Below are 22,062 nucleotides of genomic sequence, written 5' to 3'. Positions count from 1 at the left end.
ACAACACTGTCTTGGCCATCTTCTCAGAACAACCCTCAAACCACAAACAAATGAGACAAAACTACTGAGGAAAACCAAACCATTTCACATATGCCAAGAGAAGTTTGTGCAGCAAGAAGGGAAGAGCTGAAGAAGATGCCCTTGGTCAGGGATGACTTCACTGTTGTTACAGTTTCATGTGCTGCTCCCCTGGCTGGTGGGTGGCAGCATAAAGTTTGTAACGGGGGATAGCCAGTGTATCTGACAGGGTGATCACAGCTCTTCCACAAGCGCAAGCACATATTTAGATGAAGATCTAAATGGTTCCGTACTGATCTGATGGTTCCGTACCAAAATAAGTGTCCACTCTCCTTTGTGTGTTTGCCTGAGAATATCCACGTTCACTCTTTTGCTTCTCTAAGCTACTCTCATTTTTTTTTGTATTTTACTCATAACCCAAGTCCTTCTTTGTTCTCTGCCCGGATTCTTTCCCTGCCTTTCTTCGTACCATTTTCTGCTACCCGTATTCGCATTGAATGCAATCGGTCACATGACGAGCCCTCATGTGAACTCTGTGGTACAAGATATGTAAGTATTATTCAGTATGAATGAGGGTAAAATATGTCCCGTGTGCCCTTAGCTTCTCCCTTTCTAGCCCCTTCCCTCTTCTGTCACCCAAATTCCTTGAGTGTTGTGCTGGTGATTCATGCCCTTTGTCCGTGCTCACCTATGGTCATGGACACCTCCTCCTTTGTTGCCTTCTCTTACCCTTCCAGTCCGCCCCTTTCATGTTCATTTTCTGCTGTAATTTCCTGCTGGTTTCCTGCTCCCACCACCACCCTTTTTGCCACCTTGTCTTCCTTTCTCTGGTCTTGGTGGTGCAACTTGCAAGCGAGCAGGACCCCTGGTCTTGCAAGCACGTGGAGGCCTGGGGAGAATAGAGGCAGCCAGTTGAACAGAGAGCCTGTTTCACTTCTTTCTCAACACCCATTTCAACTGCTTCCTCCCACTGGCCTGTTAATATATGTATGTATATATATATATATATATATATATATATATATATATATAAAATACATTGGGGAAAAGAAAAACAACCTTGGTATAAGATGGCATTTGTTCTGGTAGACTCTGATAAACTGCTAATTGCAGAGGCATGAGCCCTACATAGAATGAGGGCCCACGGTGGGGAGCAGTGCTCGCGTAATGGCAGGGATGTGGGACCCTGTGGCATTTTACTCCTTCCTGTTGTCTCTACTGCTCCACCACTAATTTGTTCCAGTTGCTCATTAATATTCTCTTAATCTCCCCAAACCAATTTCACCTCACTGATTGTTTCTTTCACTCTCGCAGCTGAAAATCCAGAGGATATATTTTTTCTGCAGCTCTAACAATGATAAACAGATGCTGGTGGTCTGGTGGTCTACGTCTAGTACAACTTCCTTTCCCGAATTTAGTGCAGCGCGTTATGGTAGTGACCTCTGCCTGTAAACACAATGGGGAGATGGGTGTATTTACAACCAGAAAGCACTCTGAATGCTTGATGCGGAACACCAAAACCCGCCATGTGTTCCCCATGCAAGCAAGTTGAAGCGGCAGCGCTGTGTTTATAACGAGACGTGTGCACCAGACTCTGCACAGCCAGGATCGCGCCTGTGCAGCGAGCGCAGAGAAGGTCCTGAGCCCCACCCAGGCTTGGGGTTACTTCCCAAGCCTGTGGCCCTGCTGGGGGCTCCCTTCCCATCCCGTTCCGAGGTATGCCATTATTTGCAATGTGTCTTTAAAAAAATCAAAGCATTTCCCTGAATTTTCCTTCCAAAATTTTTTACTATTATTTTGTGTGTGCGTGTGTGTGTGTGAAGCTTTTCTAAGCCATCGTGCTTTGCCTCAGGAAACGCTTCCTCCCTCGCCTCCAGCAGCCATAGGCTGCTCCTGGCCCTCAGCCCACGACACCCGAGTCACCTCGGGGCTGCCCGAGCGCGGAGCGGAGCGCGGGGGAGCTCCAGGAGCCCGCCCCCCCGCGCGGCCGTTGGGGCCGTTGGGGCCGGCCGGATGAGGGGCGGCGGGGGCGGCCGCCGCGCTGCCGCCGGTGCCCCACGGGGGGTGGCGGGAGCGCCTCCGCGCGGCGGCGGCGGCAGCAGCACGGGGAGGGGATCGCGAGGGGGCCGCTGCGCCCGGCGGAGCCGTGGCGGCGCCGGCTGCCGACTCCAGTCCGCACTTTGGCTCTCTCCGGCGCGCTCTCCCTCGCCGGCAGCGGCGGAGGGCGGGAGGCGCGCGCTCGGAACAGCCAGTTGTTTAAAATCCTTCTAGAACCGTTTCTAATTCCCCCTTGCTCCGGGGAAGGGAGAGCGCGAGCGGGGAGGGGGAAGGAGGAGCCGCCGCCGAGCGGGCGGGGGGGCGGGGGGGCGCGGGGGGGAGGAAGCGGCAGCTCGTCCTGGTCTGCGCCTGTCAGTCACGGCGAAGGGGGCGTGCCCGCCCGCGCGGCCGACCAATAGCGTGTGTGTGTGTGGCGGCGTCGCCATGGTGACGGGGCTGTTCTCCGGGAGGCTGTGATCGGTTGACAGGTGCGTGACAGTCGGAGCTCTCTGCAGGCATGTACGGCAAAGGCAAGAGCAACAGCAGCGTCCCGTCCGACAGCCAGGCCAGGGAGAAGTGAGTACAGCCCGACGGATGGCGCCGCCGGGCGGGGCGGGGGGCGTCTCGCCGCGCACCGATCTCGCGCAAAGTAACTTTGCTGCGGGCGGCGCGGCCGCTGCGGGCGCGCACCGGGGGCAGCCCGCAGGGCGGCGGGTGCCGTTCGGGCTGCGGAGGGCCAGAAAGGCCGGGGGCGGAGGGCAGGGGGCGCCGGCGGCGGCCGGAGGGGGCGGGTGGGGGTGCCCGCGGCGGGGCGGGCTCGCAGGTGGCGCCGCGGGCACCCCTCCCCCGCCGCCCGTTGTGCGGACGTTGCGCGAGGGCCGCCGCGCGGCGCCCCCCGCCGCGGCGGGCCAAGGTGTTGGGACAACTTTGGCAACAAAGAGGGGCGGCGCGGCCGCCGGGCACCGCGGGCAGCGGGAGGCTCCCGCCGCCGCCGCTTCGTAACTCCACGGCTCCCAACTTTTTTTTATGGGCGCCGCGCCTGCGGCTGCCCCCGCGCCATTTGTCCCGCGGCTCGGCGGCGCCGCCGCGGCCGGCGCGGCGGGAGCGCCCGCGGGGGGCCCGCCGAGCGGCGCATTGTTCTCCGCGAGTGGAAACGGGGTTACATCGAGCGGGGGAGGGATCGCCCGCCCGCGGCGGGGTCCGCTCCGAGCCGGCGGGAGAGCAGCGGGGCCAGGCCGGCCCTCCCGTGCTTGTGCCGGGTGTTCCCCCCGCCCCCTCCCCCCCAAACGACGGTGGTGCGGGGGAAGCGGAATGGCTTTTTGGGGGGGCGCCGGGAGTTGCGGGCCGCGCTGCCGCGGAGCCCGGCCCGGGCCAGGGGCAGCGGGGAGGTCTTCTCGCCCTCGCGTGGTCCCCGGCGCGCGGGCTGAAGAGACTCCCGGCGCGCTGGTTCCTGTCGAAATGGGCTGGTGCCGAAACAGTCTGCGGGAACTACTTTGTGCGACGCCGAGGTGCTGAAAACGCGAATAAAATCGTTTAAAACTGCCTAAGGGTTTCTTTATTTAAACGACACGGGAGAGAAAAAAAAATAACCAATACTGTTCAGCGGTGAACAGTGACCGTGTAGCACATGCAGCCAGTGTCCAAAGTAAATATAGCGGTGGCGATGGGGCAGAAAACGGTGCTGTCGGCTCAGAGGATTATCTCCCTCCTTCGCATATTTTGACGTTGCTCGCAGTGGCAGGAGGCTTAAAATATTTAGCGAGGACGAGAATGACTTTTGAATAGAGAGTGTCTCTTTAAGTTGGCTGTAGTTGCAGCTTCGCTTTGCATTATTGAGATTGGTTCAGGCCAGGCAGGAGGCTGTGCAGGAGGAGGAAAAGCCCGTGTGTGATGAGCAGAGGGCTGTGCAGCGCAAGGGGAGGAGGAAGCACTCCCTGTAACCGGACCAAGGCTACCTGGCCTGCACAAGGAAGAGGTGAAGCCGTTGAGACCGTCGGGAGACCTGGAGCCGGCCAGCGTGCCTGCCTGTGTCCTCTGCAAGAATCGCCTTGCTCCGGCACTGCGTTTAACACGAGATTGAGTAGTCCGGGCATGATGGAGGAGTTTTCCTTCAGGCAGTTTATCTTGAACCTTCACCTAAAAGTTTTCTTTGCTACAGTGTTTTAGAGACTTCATAATTCCAGGGGCTGGCATGTGTGCTTCCTGGAGCAGGAGCAGGCCAGGCACCTCTGCTGCTGGAGGAGAGGGAGATGCTGGGAGAAACTTAAAACATCCTTCTGTGTTTGGAAATATGTCATGTAACTTTGTAACAGGAAGGTATAGGAAGGCAGAGGTGGCCCAGACAGAAATGTTAATTGCAGAGATGGGAGGTGGGAGACAGGACTTGGGCACTAAAATCTCAGCAACTGGTGGCACTTCTTAGTCCCATGGTGTGGATCGTTTGAAAATAATTGCCTAGGTGGCCAAGTGAAACATTGTTGCTGGGTATAGTAAAGTTGTAGCACTTTTTATTTCAAAATAAAAAACGGTTTAGGTTTTTATTTTGAACCTTGTAGTTCCTGTTTTTCAAAGCACCTGATAAATTCCCAAAGCAAGTGGTGGGATTGCACCGCAGGGCTGGATAAGGGAACGTGGGGCAATCAGATGCTGCAAACAGTAGCCCCATATATTGCTTTTAATTCTGTTTAGCACACACATGCCATACACTGCTACACTGAATGTTTTCATTTTTTTTTGTCTTCCCGACACTTGCTGTTAAAAAGCTCACAACAATAGTTTAGGCAGTGTAAAAATCCTTAATTTTCAAGCCAGGCCTGCCAGACTGACCTATTGCTGAGCAGTAACTGCCCTTGAAGCAAAGTTATGGGGTCCTGCTAGATGGTGCTGTTTCATTTAAATACACTGTCTCCCACTCATTATAACTAACAGCTGGAAATAGGAATTGCTCATGTATAGGTTATATTATGTAAAACAGTGAAGTGGATTGCTTTGTACATCAGGGGTTTAAGAGATCGCTAACTCCTTGGGTAGCTTCTACTCACAGATAAACGCAACCCAGAATTCAGAAACACCCTTTTCCTCTGTCATTTTCCTCCCCCAAACCTTCCTTTCATAAAAAAAGAAAGAAAGAAAAAAAGAAGAAAACAAGAAAAGCCCAAAGACTTGGCTTATGGTTGTGGAATGCCATTATATAGCCTACATTCCTGATTTTTTTTTTGTATTGCATCTCCTCAAGTTTCTTCTTAGTAGATCAGATCTCATCATTGCCATTTTCATATACTTCCTTTCTGACAGCCAAAGAGCTGAGATTACTTAATTTTCTTCTTTCATATGATATTTTTACAGTCCTGTAATGCTTCTCCCAGGGTGATGCACAAATTCTTGTTTCTGCCTGAAAATAAAATATCCCTACAAAAATAAACATCTTTCTGACTCCTGCATGGGACTGTGTTAATTTGAAAACCATAGAAGAAATATGTATGTTTGACTGCTATATCAACTATTTATTTAATCAGGAAGAGCAGAACTGTAATTATGTTTAATTTGACTTTTCAAAGTTTTTAGAACACAGCATGCACTCTCAGCTCTGTCAGGTCTCCTCCAGGTTTTAGGTATCTAAAATGGGTAGTGAGTAACAGTTCTCCTAAATATATTTACCCAGTTATTGCAAGTGTAATTAAAAAAAAATACATTACTTTTGAGTTTGGATGGCCTAATCGTGTGGAAAATGTTTCTTCCCCTGTGTGCTAGAGACAGGACTAGCGTATGCAAAGTCCGCAAAGTATTTTTCAAGCGTGGAAAAGGTGTGGAGCAGTTCTTGCAATCAAGGATGTAGGATTTTACATACTGATGAGGTCCACATTGTTTTTTAGGGTGCTGTCTTTAATATTTAAGTCTTTTGGAGTTATTTAATTTCTATTAAATGAAACAAAGTTTTTACAAGTCACTTAAAGTAGCACTTGGCAAGTTTTCAGTTCCAAAGATGGAGTTCATTTTATACTCCTCCTCTTTGTCCCTCCCTTCTGACCTTGGGGCAAGTTACATACTTTATATAGTTTAACAACAAATCAAAGTGTGGATAGATGAACTCAGGAAAAATAATACAAAATAATACAAAAATACTAAAAATGGGGACACAGTACCAGTGTAGTGCAAAGAAGATGAAAAGAGAGAAATCGGGAATGTTTTTATCCTCTTCCTCCTAATCTGGAATGGTTGTGACTTGATTCTGGGTTCAGGCCACCCCTCTTGCATAATGGATTGGAAAGTTGTATTACACAATAGCTCTTCTGCTACCTGGGCTGAGTCGGGGCCAAATGAGGCTCATCTGCATTGTCAAAGGAAAAAAAAGTATATATATTTTTTTCTTAACATCTTCTTTTGTTATCTCTTCACAGCAAATGTATCTTTTTGATTTTTCTCTTATTCCCTGAAATTGGATTAACTCAGATTAGGATCTTGGACCTAGCAACATTTCACTGAATGGCAAAGCTTTGAACTGCTAATCATAGAGAAGGAAGAATCAACCACACACATTTTGTATCCAGGTATCTACCTTTGTAAACAGTAGTTTTACAGGCATTTCACAGGTTTACAGATATTAACATTGCTTAAGTTAGAAAAGGCATGTAGAAAGCTGGTTAAAAGGGCATATGTTATAAACAGGGTTAAATTCTGGAAAGCACTAGCTGTTTTGACTTGAGGTGTAGTGATCTCAGGAGTCCTTTGCACCAGGTTTCTCCCCAGGTGCCTTTCTCTCCTTGGATTCAGCAGCTGTGCCGATTTTGTTTAAAAATTGCCAGATGATTAGACATTCCTATTTAGTTTAATATAAAAGGCTCCATGATCAAAATAACTGATTTTACTGCTTCTACATTGTTACCACTTCATTGAAGCTTGGGGACCTAGAGAGGGCAAGTGTGCGATTGCTGCTAAGGTGCTCTTCTGCTTCCTCTTGTGTGTGAGTTGGATGCATGAGGGGCATTTCTCCCTTTTTCCCAGCTCACCGCTGCTCTGGAGAAACAGGTCTCCCCTTTGTTGTTTCTCCTCCGGCCTTTTTAGTTTGACTGCCCCTTCAGATGTATGGGGCCTTTGTAGGAACAGCTGAGGTGCCTGCCTTGATATGCAACTCTTCCCAAGGAGGAGAGAGGCATTTACACCATTTCTGTCATTTTTTCTTGTTGGTGTCAATAGAGCTCTCCATAGGAAAAAAAAAAACAAAAAAAAAAAAACAAAAAAAACCCCCCCAAAAACTAACCAATGCTCTTCTTATTTGATTGTGTGATTCAGTAAACAATGGAGATTTGCTAAGTTTTTAGAGGACTTTTGGATTTATAGAGAGTGTTTTCTTCTTCAAAATGCATGGATTTATATTGCTACTTGCCACTATGATATATGTAAACTACATTAAAAAAAGACAGATTACGACTTATTGCCATCAATGATAAATTTTATACTTATCACTGGGAAATAGTGAAGTAGATTTTCAAGCTTCAAGTGGTGATATATTTATCCCTCCCCCTCTTGCCAAAAAAAAAAAAACTCCCCCAGAACTCATAATTTAATCAAGACAATTATACAAAATTTAAATTTGACAGTTACACAACTTTTTCATCCTGCTACATGAGACAAGTAGTGTAGAAGTTGTGGGAATACTACTTTGGGAGTCTTTGAACATACTTATTTTACAGCTTTACAAGAATGTGTTTTTTAATAAGGAGGAGCACAGAAAGGAAGTTTCTGGAAAAGGTAAATATTTCTTGGTAATTATTGTAAATCATGATGCTTCCGGCACTCTTCTGTATTTTGCAGATACATTCAACAGCGTACCTAGGCATTTCAAATAACCTATCTGCTGTAATTCAGACCATGAAGAATAATTGCTCTTAGACTGTAGATTTAGCAGGTCACTGACAGACACAATGATAGAGATGATGGACTCTAGGAACCAACTTGAGTATAGCAGTGTGCCGAAATACATACCAAACTTTAAAGTGTTTTGCTTATAGCAGAGCCATTTGTTTGCATATAGTTGAGCACTTGCTGAAGTGTTTTATTGGGCCAGAAAGGCAAGAACCAGTGGAAAAAAAAATCTCTTTGTGTTGCTTCCCTTACTTGATTGGTCTTCTCATAAAAGTATTTTTTTTTTTCTGTGTTTATTCTTAATTGTGAATGCCATGAGGTGTCTGATTCTACCTTTTCTTAGCTTCTGTAATGCTAAGCACACTTTGCTGCTGAAGAGTCAGGACTTAACGTCTGGAACCCATTGAAACCCCTTTTGCACAGCTGATGTACTGCTCACTCTAGTGAGCATGATTTGGGCTTGGTTTAGAGATAATTAAATCTTGCTGGAGGAGACAGTAATTAACAGAAATCAGTATATATTAATAATTCATTTTGCTTAAATTATAGGCAGATGATAACATCACCAAGTGCTGAAGTAGCCAAACAAGGTTTTTTAACTTTGCCAAACTGTTTGGACTGAAATTTATAATGGCACTGACATATATACATGAGGACAGAAAATATATAAGTATAAATCCAGGCTGCTGTATTCCATGTGTGCATATATATATATATATATACACACTATACATTGTGCTGATTTGTTTAATTGCTATGTATGTAAAATTTGAGCTGCAGTGTTCTGTCTGGTTTCGAAAATTAGACAAATGCAAAAATGTGTTTTCCTGTGTTTTAAAAGTTTTGGCAACTTTTTGCAATGGAAACCTGTAGTACCTCTCTCCTTTGGAAGATTTGAAATTTGGTTGAAAAAGCATGAGGTGTTTTCTTGCAGGGATGTGTCCTTTGCCATTTGCATGACAAAGCGTCTGAATTTAGCCAGGGTAGAAGTCTTTCAGAAAGACCCACTTGTATATGCTTAGGGCTTGCTACCTGCCATCTCTAAAATCCTTCACCTTTGCCGAGAAGGCAGCAAAGGTGCCTCCCGCCTAGACTGCACACACGCCATGGCCAGGGATTTGAGCAAGCCCTGAATGCCGGGTCTCTGCGTGGAGCGCACATCCCGACCCGCGCAGTGATAGACTCGCGGGAGCCAATGGCTGGGGGTGAAAGTAGCCTCCAAGGAGGTAAAAACCTGCACCTAGCTGCACAGGAGATGGGAGGCAGGAGCTAAGAAGGAGAAAAGGGGATAGAGGTCACTTATGGGTAGAAAACTGAAATTTGTATGAGAAGCCCGGCTGACTGCTGTTTGTCAGGGAAAGGGATTGAACCTGGGATAGAAAGAAGTGTCTGACAGGAATGCAGAGTGTGCCTGGAGAGAACTGGCAGTGGTTAGGCGAAGGGTCTAGGAAAGGGACCGCAGAATTTGGAAATACTGGAATCAGAAGAGAAGCTTGAGGAGAAAAATTGGGACTGGGCATTGGTGGAAGGAGTGGGCGCCTACAACTGAAAGAAGTCAGGAAGGAGATAAGGAGATACCTGGGATTTGGCTCGTGAAGGAGACTGGAGGGAGTAGGATAGAAATGGCAGAGGTAGGGATGTGATAAAAAGAAGTTATTGTCTAAGGAGACTGGCATTAGGATCAGAGGTTTGAGTGGGAGCTGAGTGAATCTAGTCAGGAAAAGTGAACCTGGTGCAAAGCAGAAGTAGAACCAGGAAAAGTAAAAAAACAACAAACAAACAGAATATCTTGAAGAGACACATGGAAAGGGGGGATTTTTGTTAAGTTTGACACAGGTTTAGGAGGAACATACACTCTCTCCAGATGCTAAAAGAGGACTGTTCCTTCACTGCCAAAAATGTCTTTGAAACCAAGGGTAAAATGCTTTACGCTGAAGACCAAACCTATACACACCTATCAAATACTGGCATAGCTGAAATGGCAAAGATGTATGTGGTGGTTCTGTAAAATGGAGCTCAAATGATGAGCTGTGTGATGGAACTTGGGAGGGAAAGATTGCATTTGCCATTGAAAACTAGTTGAAATAGCATGTGTCATTTTTGAATGTTTTAATTGCATTCTCAAGAATCCCTCTTAACTTGAAAAATATGGTTGCATCCTAACTGTAGTTCTTACTTTGTCCTCATTTGCATGTTCATTGATGTATTTTTATTTCTCTGAAAAAAGCCTTTTTTTATCGTTTAGAATAGAGCATTGTTTGCATAACGAATAGCTATTTGATAATTTGCTCTTTTCTTGTCATGTAGTATGTGCCTTGTGGCTTACTTGCTGTTTCTTAACACTCATGTTCCTAGAGGAAGAATATACTGTTTCTTTGGTGCCCATCACCATGATATCCGAGTTTCACAAACACTTAAATGTATGTGTCCAGCCACTCCAGATGAAAGACAGAAATACTCACAGGTTTTTGGGTGCCCAGTTTGAGATATATAGACCTTATTTATTTATTTATTTATTTTCTGGGCATTATATTAACCACTAATACTGTGTGTACAACTCCTATGGTCTCTTGTGCCACTGCTTCTTAGAATGTGATGCAGTGTTACCAGGCCAGGTATCCAAAAGATAGGGAATGCACAGCTACTCATCCTCTGGGCAAAGCCTGTCCTAAATGTTTTGCCTCCTATGCAGAGCAATCCTGTGGCTCGTGCAGTGTTGGAATCTACTGTTGGGGCTGGTTTTGGGAATCCTCACGTGTGACAGGGCCCCCTCGCTCCTGGCGTGCGCTCTCTGCCCCGCGTGGTACCCTTCATGTGGCGCAGTGAATGGCTGCTGCCACAGGCCCTGTCCTCTGCAGCCGGGCCATGATTCATCCCAGAGAAAGATGGAAACATAGCGTTCAGAGAGCTACAGAGCTAATGAAGTCTGATTTCCTAGGCATTTATCTTGTTGAGCTCATGCTGCAGTGTTTCCATAAACGCAAGCAGATGAAGCAACTTGTAGAAATGTCACAGCTCCGAGACCGCTGTCCCTCGGTCACATCCACGTGAAATTAGTTGAGGAGCTCTGAAGTTATCGTGGGCAGACAGGTGTGCCCTGACGCTCACGCACACACACAGCGTGGCCCCTTAAGCCTTCTTTCCCTAGGGAATGAGGCTAAAAATGTGGGATCACATGATGCTAGATGGCACCGTAATTGGGCAGAATCACTAATGGTGATGGCTGCTTGAGCCTGCAGGGTGCAGAAGGGGCAGGCTCCTGTGCAGTGCCCTGTGCTGCTCTCTGCGTAGGTAATTAAAATCTGCTAAAAATTGTTACCTTGAGACTGCTCCACAGAAATGTCCTTGGGCACCAGGAAGAGCACAGCTCGGCGACAGGCCTGCTCTCTGAATATCCTGTCGCTATGGATGGCGTCAAGCCTCCGCAGCTCTCCTGTCTCCGGTTGGGGCCCCTTGGTTACTGTTCCTGCTCTCTTGGCTCACAAAGGGACCAGAAGGAAAGCAGCCCAGGTCGAGCTGAAGCTCAGCACCCACTTCATTCCTTGTACTCTTCTGCTATCTGCTCAGCTGAGCCTCAGAGTTCCACTTGTTTCTGTGTCAGTAGCTGTCCGGTAATAAATAGGCTGTTGTTCCAGCTACTAAGAGAGGATTTTTCTCACACGGCAGCAAACGTTAATTCAGAAATTGGAGATGACCTCCACACTTCTTTAGGCTTTAGGATATTTCTGTCTTCTAGTCCCATAAAGATAATATGTGAGAACATGAAATCTCTCTAGATGAAGACTTCTTGTCTTGGTGGACATGGAAAACTAAATTTTAATGAAGGTCCCTTTCTAACAAGTTAGAAGGTTGCAGTAATCAAGACCATAACATCCCATTTTTCTTTCAGTTTTGCTTCCTTCCAATTTTTTGTTTTCTCAGGAAAATAAACTGAAAAATTCTGTCATGGGCCTTTTTCCTCCCTCCCAAACCTTCTATTATTCTAGTTGCTTGCCTCTGGGCTTGTGCGGAAAATCTCGCTGTCAAGAACTGAATGTCCAAAAGGAGACAGAGGAGTCCTAAAACTTTATTCGAATAAAGGGAGAGTCCACCGGGCATATCCCTGTGGGGTCTCTCAGATTGCTGGGGGACGCAGCCCCCCTTTTATCCTAATTTCCCGACCGAGGGACGCCCTCTCCTTTTCCCCATTGGCCAAGGTACTCAGAAGTTACAGCCTTCCCGGCCCGCCTACACCGAACTCCGGCCTCCCGCCATCTGTTCTCACCTGAGCTCACCGACTCCTTTGTCCCCCTTGCTGAAGAATGTGGGGCAATTGCCCTATTTCCCTCCTTTGTAAAGGCCCCCATCTCCTTGCAGATGGCTCTTTTTGTCCTTCTGGGCTCATGGCTCCACTCAGTCTCCCCTCCCTTTGTCCTGCTCTTCAGCCAAACTGTGGAGAAACCCCCTTATTGATGAATACAGAAACTTGAGCATTCCGCTCAATCCCTCCTCTTTTTCTTTTTTTTTTTTTTTTTTTTTCCTTTGGACAATATTTGTTTTTACAAACTAGCTTATTAACTAACAACCTGCGTTCAGTATGTCTAGTACCCATCAGTAGTCTTCATATCCTCCTGAACTCCCACAGACCCAGCAACCCAGAGTTTATTTTCCAGACCCACTCCCCGTCAGCGGTACAGATCAACTGAGAAGTCCAGGCTTCTGGAGTCTTGGAAATCTTAACTCTGGTGTGATGAGTCCATCCATGCTCAGCTGTCTTGACTGATGTACCAAGACCCAATCCCCTGGTTGGATATCATGGACTGCAAAATCCAAGGGGAGGATCTGTGTGAGCTGGGCTTCCTGTCGGAGAGACTTCACAAGAAAAAGTATTCTGGCTACATATTGCTTTAAATATAATACAGTCATGGATTTCCTTTGGTTCTTCTCCCTCAGGACCAGTTAGACAAGAAGCTGGGTTAAACCCTCCCTCGCTTTAGAAGCCCCTTCAGATAGCAAGGCCCTGACAAGGTATGGGACCTTGACATCATGGGATCCCTCTGTGGTCAGTTTTCGGACCTCAGTTACTATTAGGACCGTACCTGCGCAATTCTGCAGACAATAAGGCCACCCCTTAGCCACTGGGTCTAACATATAAGCTATTGGTATTCGCATGCCTCCATGCTTTTGCACTAAAATTTCCTTGCCACGGCTCTGTTTGACATTCACATATAATTCAAATTCTTTCTCTGTGTCCAGAAGAGCTAAGGCCGGAGCCTGGGTCAATTTATCTTTTAATTTTCTAAAGCTCTGTTCTCCTTCTCATGTCCATACCACAACATTGGGGCTGTTTTGGGTTAAACCTCCAGCCAAAATACGCCCCAAATATATATAATATACATATATATATATTTCCCCGACACCCTAAACCCTTTTTGGGCCAAGAAATTGAGTAACTTCACAGCAGTTTCCTTCACCACCCTCTCTTGTTCACCTGATAGGGGCAAGTCATACTGCAATAACCTGGCTCCTGGGGTTGGGATAAATTCCTTCAGTATTTTCTGCAAGGCTTGTCCAAATAGGACCGGTGCCTTGGTGTATCCTTGCAGGAGGACTGTCCATGTCAATTGGTGTTTTATCATTTTCCTGGAACTGCCCACACTTCTGAGTTCACTTCAGCCTAGCTTTATCACACACTTTGCACAAAGTTACAGTAGTGCTAACTTCTTTATCATCTCTTACAATACTGATTTGCATTCCCAATTTAGCCATCAAATCCCTCCCCAGCAGATTGCAATCGCAATTTGGGACAAAGAGAAAATCATGCATCTCAAATTTATTTCCCACATCCACTACCAGTGGCTGGATAATACGCACTCGTTCGTCTTTCCCACTTACCCCTTGGATAACCAAGGAGCCTTTTGACAATCGCCCTCCTTTTGGCATAAAATTCAAGGTGGATCGAGAGGCTCCTGTATCTATCAAGAAACACACTTCCTCTCGGTCCGGACCCACCCTACATGTTATCAAGGGCTCCCGTGTGGTGGATCCCTGGTATAATGGGAGCCCCTGACACCCCTAGCAATCCATTTCCATTAGTCGGTGAATTTCCTCTTCCTGAGGATCTCTTAGCCTCTGTGGGCATTCCCTTCTCCAATGTCCTTCCTCATTACACAATGCACACTGATTTCTTCCCAATTTTTGTTTTAGATGGATATCTTCTGTTGAAGAGACCATCCCCCTGGTCTGCCTTTGACTACGCCCTTGAGATCGACCCCTTCCTCTGGCCCTTGGGGGTCCCTCAGGGGGCCTCACAGATCCTTGTGATTGTCTTATATACTGAGCCATAATCATTGCCTTTGTCTTTGCCTTTTCCTGATCCCTTCTCACATACACCTGTTGTGCTCTCTTTACCAATTCCTCTAATGGTTTGTCCTGCCACTCTTCATCCTTCTGCATCCTCCTTCTTATATCAGGCCAAGATTTAGTGACAAACTGTACTTTTAGTAATGTGTCAAAGGCTGGTCCCTCAGGGTCCAGTCCTCCCTGTTTCCTCAAAGCATCTCTAATTCTTTCTAGCCAATGAGAGGGGCTCTCATCTTTTCCCTGTTCCAAGGTCATAGCCTTTGACATATTATTAGTTCTGGGGACTGCCATTTTAATGGCTCTGATTATGTATGCTCGATAATCTCGAAGACGGGTCAAACTGACTCGATCATTTGGATCCCAATGGGGGGGTCTCCCACTGGGATCATATCATCCACAGTGGGTGCATCTATCGCATTTTGGCCTGCCTGCGGGTGTTCGTCCTCCCATAATTGACGAGCTTTTTGCAAGATCATTTTCTTTTCCTGGAATCCAAATAAGATTCCTAAAAGAAAATCCCAATCCTTCCAAGTGTAATCTGCATTTCCTAGATATTCATCTATCTTTTACCCTACTCCTATGGGATCATCTAAATAAGGAGGTAGTTCTTTCTTTAATCCCCTTATATCTTGGGTGGTCAGTGGCACGATTACAAATCCAAATCCCCCATCCTGACCTCCCAATGGAACCTGTCGTAGGGGCATTTGCCGAATTTTTGTCGGAACTTTAGAAGTTTTTGGCACCTCGTACTGGGTTCCTTTTCTTGTTTTTGAAGGGGATAAAATGTCCTGTTCCTCCTCCTCTTCACTGTCACTAGAAGCAGGAGGTGCAGAGGGGACAAGAGCTGTGGCTCCTGATGAATTTTGGTGATAAGGTGGGGGAAGGTACTGGAGGACATCCTACACCTCCCTATCTGTTTTTTTTTTCTTTCTTCAGATTCCTGCTTCCCTTTCCCCCCCACCTCTCTTGTTACATAGATTCCTCTAGATGTTGCCCTTAACCATATTGACGCACATTCTTTCTCAATGAGACCCTTCTCAGTATCACTGAGATACTGGCACAAAACATGACAAAGACTAGGATCGTCGTCCGACCCTACAGGGGGCCACCTAAATCCCCCTGGTAACTTATATTCTGGCCAAACAAAACAACAATATTTTATCATTAGTTCCTTAATTATTTCTGGGGGAATGCACAAGTTATCCCAAACCCTCAAAAGTCTTCCCAAGGGACTATATAGGTATAAGTCGAGGTCATCATACCTTTTTCCAGCACCCTCTTTTGGTTTCCCTTTGCTGCCTTCCCTGGCTGTCCATATCGGGGTCGTCACCCCTTTTGTTCCCCAGTCCCATAGTACTCACCAGTGAGATTTCAATGGTCCTTTCCGTCAAACCTGGTCCTTTCCGTCGGACTTAGCGCTACCGGGAGGTCCTTTCCGTCAGACCTAGCCCTTTCCGTCGGGCTTAGCGCTACCCGGAGGTCCTTTCCTTCAGACCTAGCCCTTTCCGTCGGGCTTAGCGCTACCGGGAGGTCCTTTCCGTCAGACCTAGCCCTTTCCGTCGGGCTTAGCGCTACCGGGAGGTCCTTTCCGTCAGACCTAGCCCTTTCCGTCGGGCTTAGCGCTACCGGGAGGTCCTTTCCGTCAGACCTAGCCCTTTCCGTCGGGCTTAGCGCTACCCGGAGGTCCTTTCCGTCAGACCTAGCCCTTTCCGTCGGGCTTAGCGCTACCGGGAGGTCCTTTCCGTCAGACCTAGCCCTTTCCGTCGGGCTTAGCGCTACCCGGAGGTCCTTTCCGTCAGACCTAGCCCTTTCCGTCGGGCTTAGCGCTACCGGGAGGTCCTTTCCTTCAGACCTAGTCCTTTCCCTTCCGTCAGACCTAGTCCCTTCTGTCAGACCTAGTCCGTTACGTCACACCCCTTGAGGACCCCCTCCTGGTCCTACCTGCGGATCCCCCGATCCGCTTCTCGTCTGTCTCCGGACAGTCTCGGGAACCCAATCAGTCGTCCGGTGCAGGCTGCCGTCGAAGGGAGTCGATCACCAAAAGCTATGGTGAGGCGCGCCGTCGACTCCAATCGCCGTCTGCCGTTCCCGGAAGGTGGAAGGATCCCGGACGAGCCCCCATTTGTGCGGAAAATCTCGCTGTCAAGAACTGAATGTCCAAAAGGAGACAGAGGAGTCCTAAAACTTTATTCGAATAAAGGGAGAGTCCATGGGGCATATCCCTGTGGGGTCTCTCAGATTGCTGGGGGACGCAGCCCCCCTTTTATCCTAATTTCCCGACCGAGGGACGCCCTCTCCTTTTCCCCATTGGCCAAGGTACTCAGAAGTTACAGCCTTCCCGGCCCGCCTACACCGAACTCCGGCCTCCCGCCATCTGTTCTCACCTGAGCTCACCAACTCCTTTGTCCCCCTTGCTGAAGAATGTGGGGCAATTGCCCTATTTCCCTCCTTTGTAAAGGCCCCCATCTCCTTGCAGATGGCTCTTTTTGTCCTTCTGGGCTCATGGCTCCACTCAGTCTCCCCTCCCTTTGTCCTGCTCTTCAGCCAAACTGTGGAGAAACCCCCTTATTGATGAATACAGAAACTTGAGCATTCCGCTAAGGCTCTTTTCAGTTTTTCTCTGTCTTATTATTATCATATCCAGATCAGAACATAGAACAGAGCAGAATGAAATAATTACTTCTCTTTTGATATAATATATACTACTTATAAAAACATTGCTGCTAATACTCCCCAGAACACTTGCTTCTTCTTTTTTTTTTTTTTCCCCTCCCAACAAAATTATCCATCTTGCAGTCCACATGCCCTCCAGGTTTGTTTTCACAATACTGCTGCCTAGTCAATTATTCCGCATTTCATATTTGTGCATTTGATTTCTTATTCCTGAGCGTAGTACTTTACATTTCTCTGTATTGAATTTTCTCTTATTAACTTTCCTACTCTGTTTATGTCCCCAAAAGGGTTTATAATCTTTCCCAACTTGTCATCTACACTTTTATGTTTTTACATCCAACTCATTAAACTTCTCTCTTCTAATGGGATTGGTTCAGGATAGCAAGAGCCTTATTGAAATGTTCTTGCTTGTAGTAACACACTGATAAAGACTCTTTGATTATTTTGACAACCAACTGTACACCATTTTTTCATTTCATGATGTCTGTTCCCTTTGCTTATGTAAGTATCGTGTGGCAAGCTAAGCATCAAAACTCTTGCATTTATTAATACCCTCTTAGCTTATTTCTTCTTACCACCATGCAGTTACTCTTGCAAATAAAGAAACCAAACTGAGTTAGCAGATGTTTTTCTTGACAGAGGTATATTGGCTCTTTCTTAGCTTAGATATACATTGGGTCTTTCTAAAGGTGTTTATAAATTAGTTTCTGGAAATGTTTTCTGTATATATTTTTGATAGGAAAGCTGATGTCTGCAGTAATTTTTTTATGTGCTATGACATGGTGGTTTTTCTTTTTTTCTTTTTTTTTTGTCTTAGTTTTCTCCAATAGTTACTTAATATATGTAAAACACCTCAGGAAAAGGGATTCAAAACTGTGATGCTTCCTTCAAAACTGTGACATTGCCTACATGAGTGCTCTGACAGCTGGACAGAGCTAGGTACCTCATTTCTGTTCCTCTAAATCTTACGTTTTCTCTGTCTCAAAGACAGAACTTCCCCTTACGCCATGGTAGTTAAAGTGGAGTCCTGGAACAAGGGAGATGAGTTTGAATCTAATGTGAACTGGGAAGGAAATTCAGATTTTTTTTTCCTTTTTCCTGTCAAAGCCCTAACACCCAGGCTGCTGTATAACAGTGTGACACAAATCCCCTTGCTCTCTTGGAGCGCTTGTGGGCTCGGGCCCCTCAGGGGGCTAAGGGCAGCTTTGCTCAAGTGCCATGTGCCGTGTAGCCTACGCAGGAGAAAGGTGCCAAGCTCCAGAAAACAGACAACTGCATGTGCCGGACAGGGAAAAAGGAAAATTTTAGGCTCATTGCTTGCCTAATCATGGTTATGTACATAGCTTAATTTGTCAGAGCGCTCCAAGTCCATCTTTATGACTGGCCCTTTGAGACTTTCTTCTTTCACTTAGCTTTTTGCCACTACTCCCTATACACAAAATGACCAATGAAAAAAGCTTCCCAGTCCTCAGAACCAAACTTTCATGCGGCTTTGACTTCAATTGTGTGTGTTTTTTTTTTTTTTTTTTTAGGAAAACAAACTTCATTTGTGATAACAGAGCCAATGTATAAATGAATATAATTTCTGTTGTCCAGAGTCCGGACAACATTCTGTTCTTCTGGACAACATGTCTGTTGTATTTCTTTTAAAGCATTTACTGTTTCCCTTAGGACAGGTGTATCTGAAATGGCTTTGTGTGTGTGTGTGTGTGTGTGTTCTGTTTTGCTGTAATTTGGACAAGCCTGTGAAAGAGCAATGACTGGTTGGGTTTCCTTCATTAAGTATATCCAGGGAGGCTTTTTTTTCCCCTCTCTCTCTCATTTCACCTGCAAATATCAATTAGTAAAATATCAATTCATGAAAATGTAGATGTCAGAATCAAACTTCTGATTACAGGTACAGTTTGGCAGCTTAGTTGTGGATTGGGAGAGTCATGTAGCTCTTGAGTGTCCCCTAGAATAGAATTCACAGAATTTTTGATCCCATCCTTGTTGGGCCTTTAGCCTGAAGTTTATTTCTTCAGGTAGACCCACTTAACTAGCAGCTGACTAATATGTAAGCAAATACTTTTTGCCAAGTTTATGCAAGTCTGGTTGAAATGCAGCCCTTGATGTTAACCCAAACCCCTCAGTGGGATTGATCAAGCCTAGATTGCCAGTTGAAGTGCTGGTACTTTTCTAGAAAAAGCCCAATGTTTTTAAAATATAGTATATGTAAATCCTATGGTTGTGCATATAAAGCTGGATTTTTTTTAGACTGATATTGTAAATGTCTTTTTATTAAAGGATGGGTTTTGAAATTCATGTAATGAGTTTGGAAAATTAATAAAGTTTCCTTGTTGGTACTAAGTATTTTTATTACTAGTTAGGGGAAGATAAGTATTATCTATACTGTTTGTTTTCTGTGATAATCAACCTAATGCTCATAAAAAGTGGCAGACTGTGTTAGTCTTGGAGCCTGGTTTTATTGGCTTAAAAAAAAAGTTACAGTAAAGTCAGTAGCAACTTACGCTTGCCTGTGTTGTCATGTTGGCTTTCCTGGGGAAGGACTGCACTTTCAGAAAAAGAGATTTGAGCGCAGAAATGGAACTATAATTCCTTAATAAATATGTTGTTCCTGACAGTCTCAGGACAAAATGGATCATGTGGCTGACAGGCTGTATGATTGTGTCATAAATATTCAGTGATTTATGAAGCTGGAAGCAGAGATTCCACCCCATGCGAGAACTACAAAAGTTGTGGTACCTCATCAAATACCTGTGATTGTAACAGTAAGATTTAATAAACAAACAAAAAAAAGCACTCAGCGCTTACTAAATGCTGAGTATTTTATTTACCGTTCTTCCCTCCCAAATGTCAAAGGATTGGGGGCTAGTCATGGATAGCCCTTTTTATTTCAGTTTAGGTCATCCTTTGATTTGAGGCGTGTGGGGGGAGCTGATAAAAGCATTTTCTACAGTAGGGAGGATGGATGAGTTAATGAAATTACATCAGGTGTATCAGCAATAATGAAGCTCCTCTGCTGAATCCTGAGCTGTCTTGGAAGTGAAGTTTATGACTCCTATTGACAATCTCTTGAACTGTTCAGCTCCTTTAATTGTTTATTATTAAAGCCCTCTTGAAACAGTATATATTGTTTAATCTGCCTTGAAATGTGAATAGTAAGTCAAGGCCTTTGAATAACACAGTGAAAAGTTGGCTCGTTTAATTGCACGCTCTGCCAGTGCTTTCCCAAATGGGGCGAGTTGCTGTTGGGCAGCCTGTTGTAGCGGCGTTGGGCAGTGAGTGACACTGGGCCTGCCAGTGCCTCTCACGACTGTGGTGTGGCGAAAGGGAGGCTGCCTTCTGCTCCACTCAGCTTTATAAATCAGAAAAACTTCTAGGAGGATGCCAGCATTAATAAAATATTTATAGAGTATTATACACGGAGAGGATGTTTTACAAACTTAAAGGCATATTTCCTGTCCTGAGGAATTAGGTTTGTTTTTCCTATGTGTCATATGTATGTTGTGAAATAATATAAATGGAAGTTGATTTTCTGGGCTGGAGTAGGAAGAGCACTTGATCAATAAACAAATACAGAGCAGTGCTTGCACACAGGATAGTTCATAAGAAAATACAAAGCCAGGAGAAGTAAAGGGATTCTTCAGATCAGATGAGCAGTGTGAGAAACATGAAAATATGCCTCTAGTAATGGTAATATGCTTGACAAGCAGACCTGAAAGGTGCAACACATTGGGGCTTCTTACTTCTGTTGCAGCTAGTCAAATTCAAATGTCACTTTTAATTTTACTATCCGTACGTCTAATTCTTCTTTATAGAAGAGAGATGTTTACACCTATGAGGCTATTATCTGTAGAAATGTATGACTGCAAATGTAGTTATACATGCTTTAAGTCGTTCTTAGAAACAGAAGAGAATATAATGCAACAAAAACAGAAAGCTGTATCTCATGCTTTGAAGGTACTTGATATATAATTTGTCTAAGTACAATTGGGAAACCTATAAGAGAATTAAAATAGATTTTGATTTCATAGGAGTTCTTAAAGAGATGATTTAAAAAACATCAGGCTGGAGTACTGGATGCATCTATATGCATTTGTAATTCCAGCCATTGAGAAGGTTATTTTTTGTTCCAAATTATTTCCCAAACAGCCCCCCTAGTTTATAATCTTTTTTTTTATTTTTTAATATAATGTTTTGAGCTATTAACCTCCAAATCTGCATGAGATTACTCATTTAAAAACAAACAAACAAAAAAGCATAATAGACAGGAAAAGATTTGTTGTCATAAAGCCGTGATTATTTTTCTGCTATAAAATCACATATCCGGATTGAGCCTGTTTCTCTCACTACTGTCTGGTAAAATGCTTAGAATACTTGGAAAAAAAAAAGTTTAAAGAGGTTTTAATACTTACACTGCAAGCCAAACAAATTTTTGAAGATAGGTAGCCATGCATGCAAGAGCTTTGCCATGCACCATATTCTACAAACACTTTTGACAAGGAACATTTGCCCAGAACTGCAGGCTGTATCAGGGACTACAGTAAAACTCACTTCTGTGCAGTAGCTATAGACTTGTGTCTCCCTCTGTATCACATCTTGATCCTCCTTAGCCTGATTTGGAATAATAGACAAGTTCTGAAACATCATTTGCAGTCAAAAATATTTTTCCTAGTTTACAGGGAGCACCAGCTTTATAGACACTGAATAGGTTAACAGTTACCAGTGGTTATGGAACTCATAAGCACTTGTAAGAATCTTCCTTTTCATGGCTGAAGTACTTGAAACACTTGTAGTGCTTGCAGTTGAATGTCCATACAAAAACATTTGGTATAGTCGTAGGTTTTGAAACAAACGGGGGCTGTACGTGCACAAGCTGAAGTTACACATATTTTCTGCTCTCGTGCTGCTAGTTCTCTAATGGTTTTATCTATATATTTTCTCACTGTGCAATATGCCATTGTGGCCTCCCCCCATTTGTGTAATGGCTAAAAGGTAGAGGGGGAAAAACAAAAAAGAAGGGAGGGCAAAATTAACTTTCTGTTAACGCAAGAGTAAGGGTGATGAAAAATGCAGCTGAGAGAATGTACTTAGGAAAGTTTTTTTTTTGGTGTGGATTTCTTTTTT

General features: G+C 45.2%; 1 protein-coding gene across 2 annotated transcripts in view; it reads left to right on the top strand.

Annotated features, from left to right (window-relative positions):
• The first annotated feature begins 2,520 nt into the window (after window positions 1-2,520).
• The window catches only part of LOC104567929 (single-stranded DNA-binding protein 2), a 194,296-nt gene continuing 174,754 nt past the window's right edge, over window positions 2,521-22,062 (top strand). For both annotated transcript variants that reach the window (XM_088533148.1, XM_088533147.1), the window contains exon 1: window positions 2,521-2,631. In XM_088533148.1, coding sequence (XP_088389274.1) covers window positions 2,573-2,631 — 59 coding nt within the window. In that variant the 5' untranslated portion in view covers window positions 2,521-2,572. The remainder of the gene's footprint in view (window positions 2,632-22,062) is intronic.

The sequence above is a fragment of the Tinamus guttatus genome, unplaced genomic scaffold (assembly GCF_059628265.1).
Source record: "Tinamus guttatus ecotype Peru unplaced genomic scaffold, ASM5962826v1 Tinamus_guttatus_pri_ptg000485l, whole genome shotgun sequence".
Taxonomy (NCBI): Eukaryota; Metazoa; Chordata; class Aves; order Tinamiformes; family Tinamidae; genus Tinamus; species Tinamus guttatus.
This window is presented reverse-complemented; position numbering and strand designations above follow the sequence as displayed.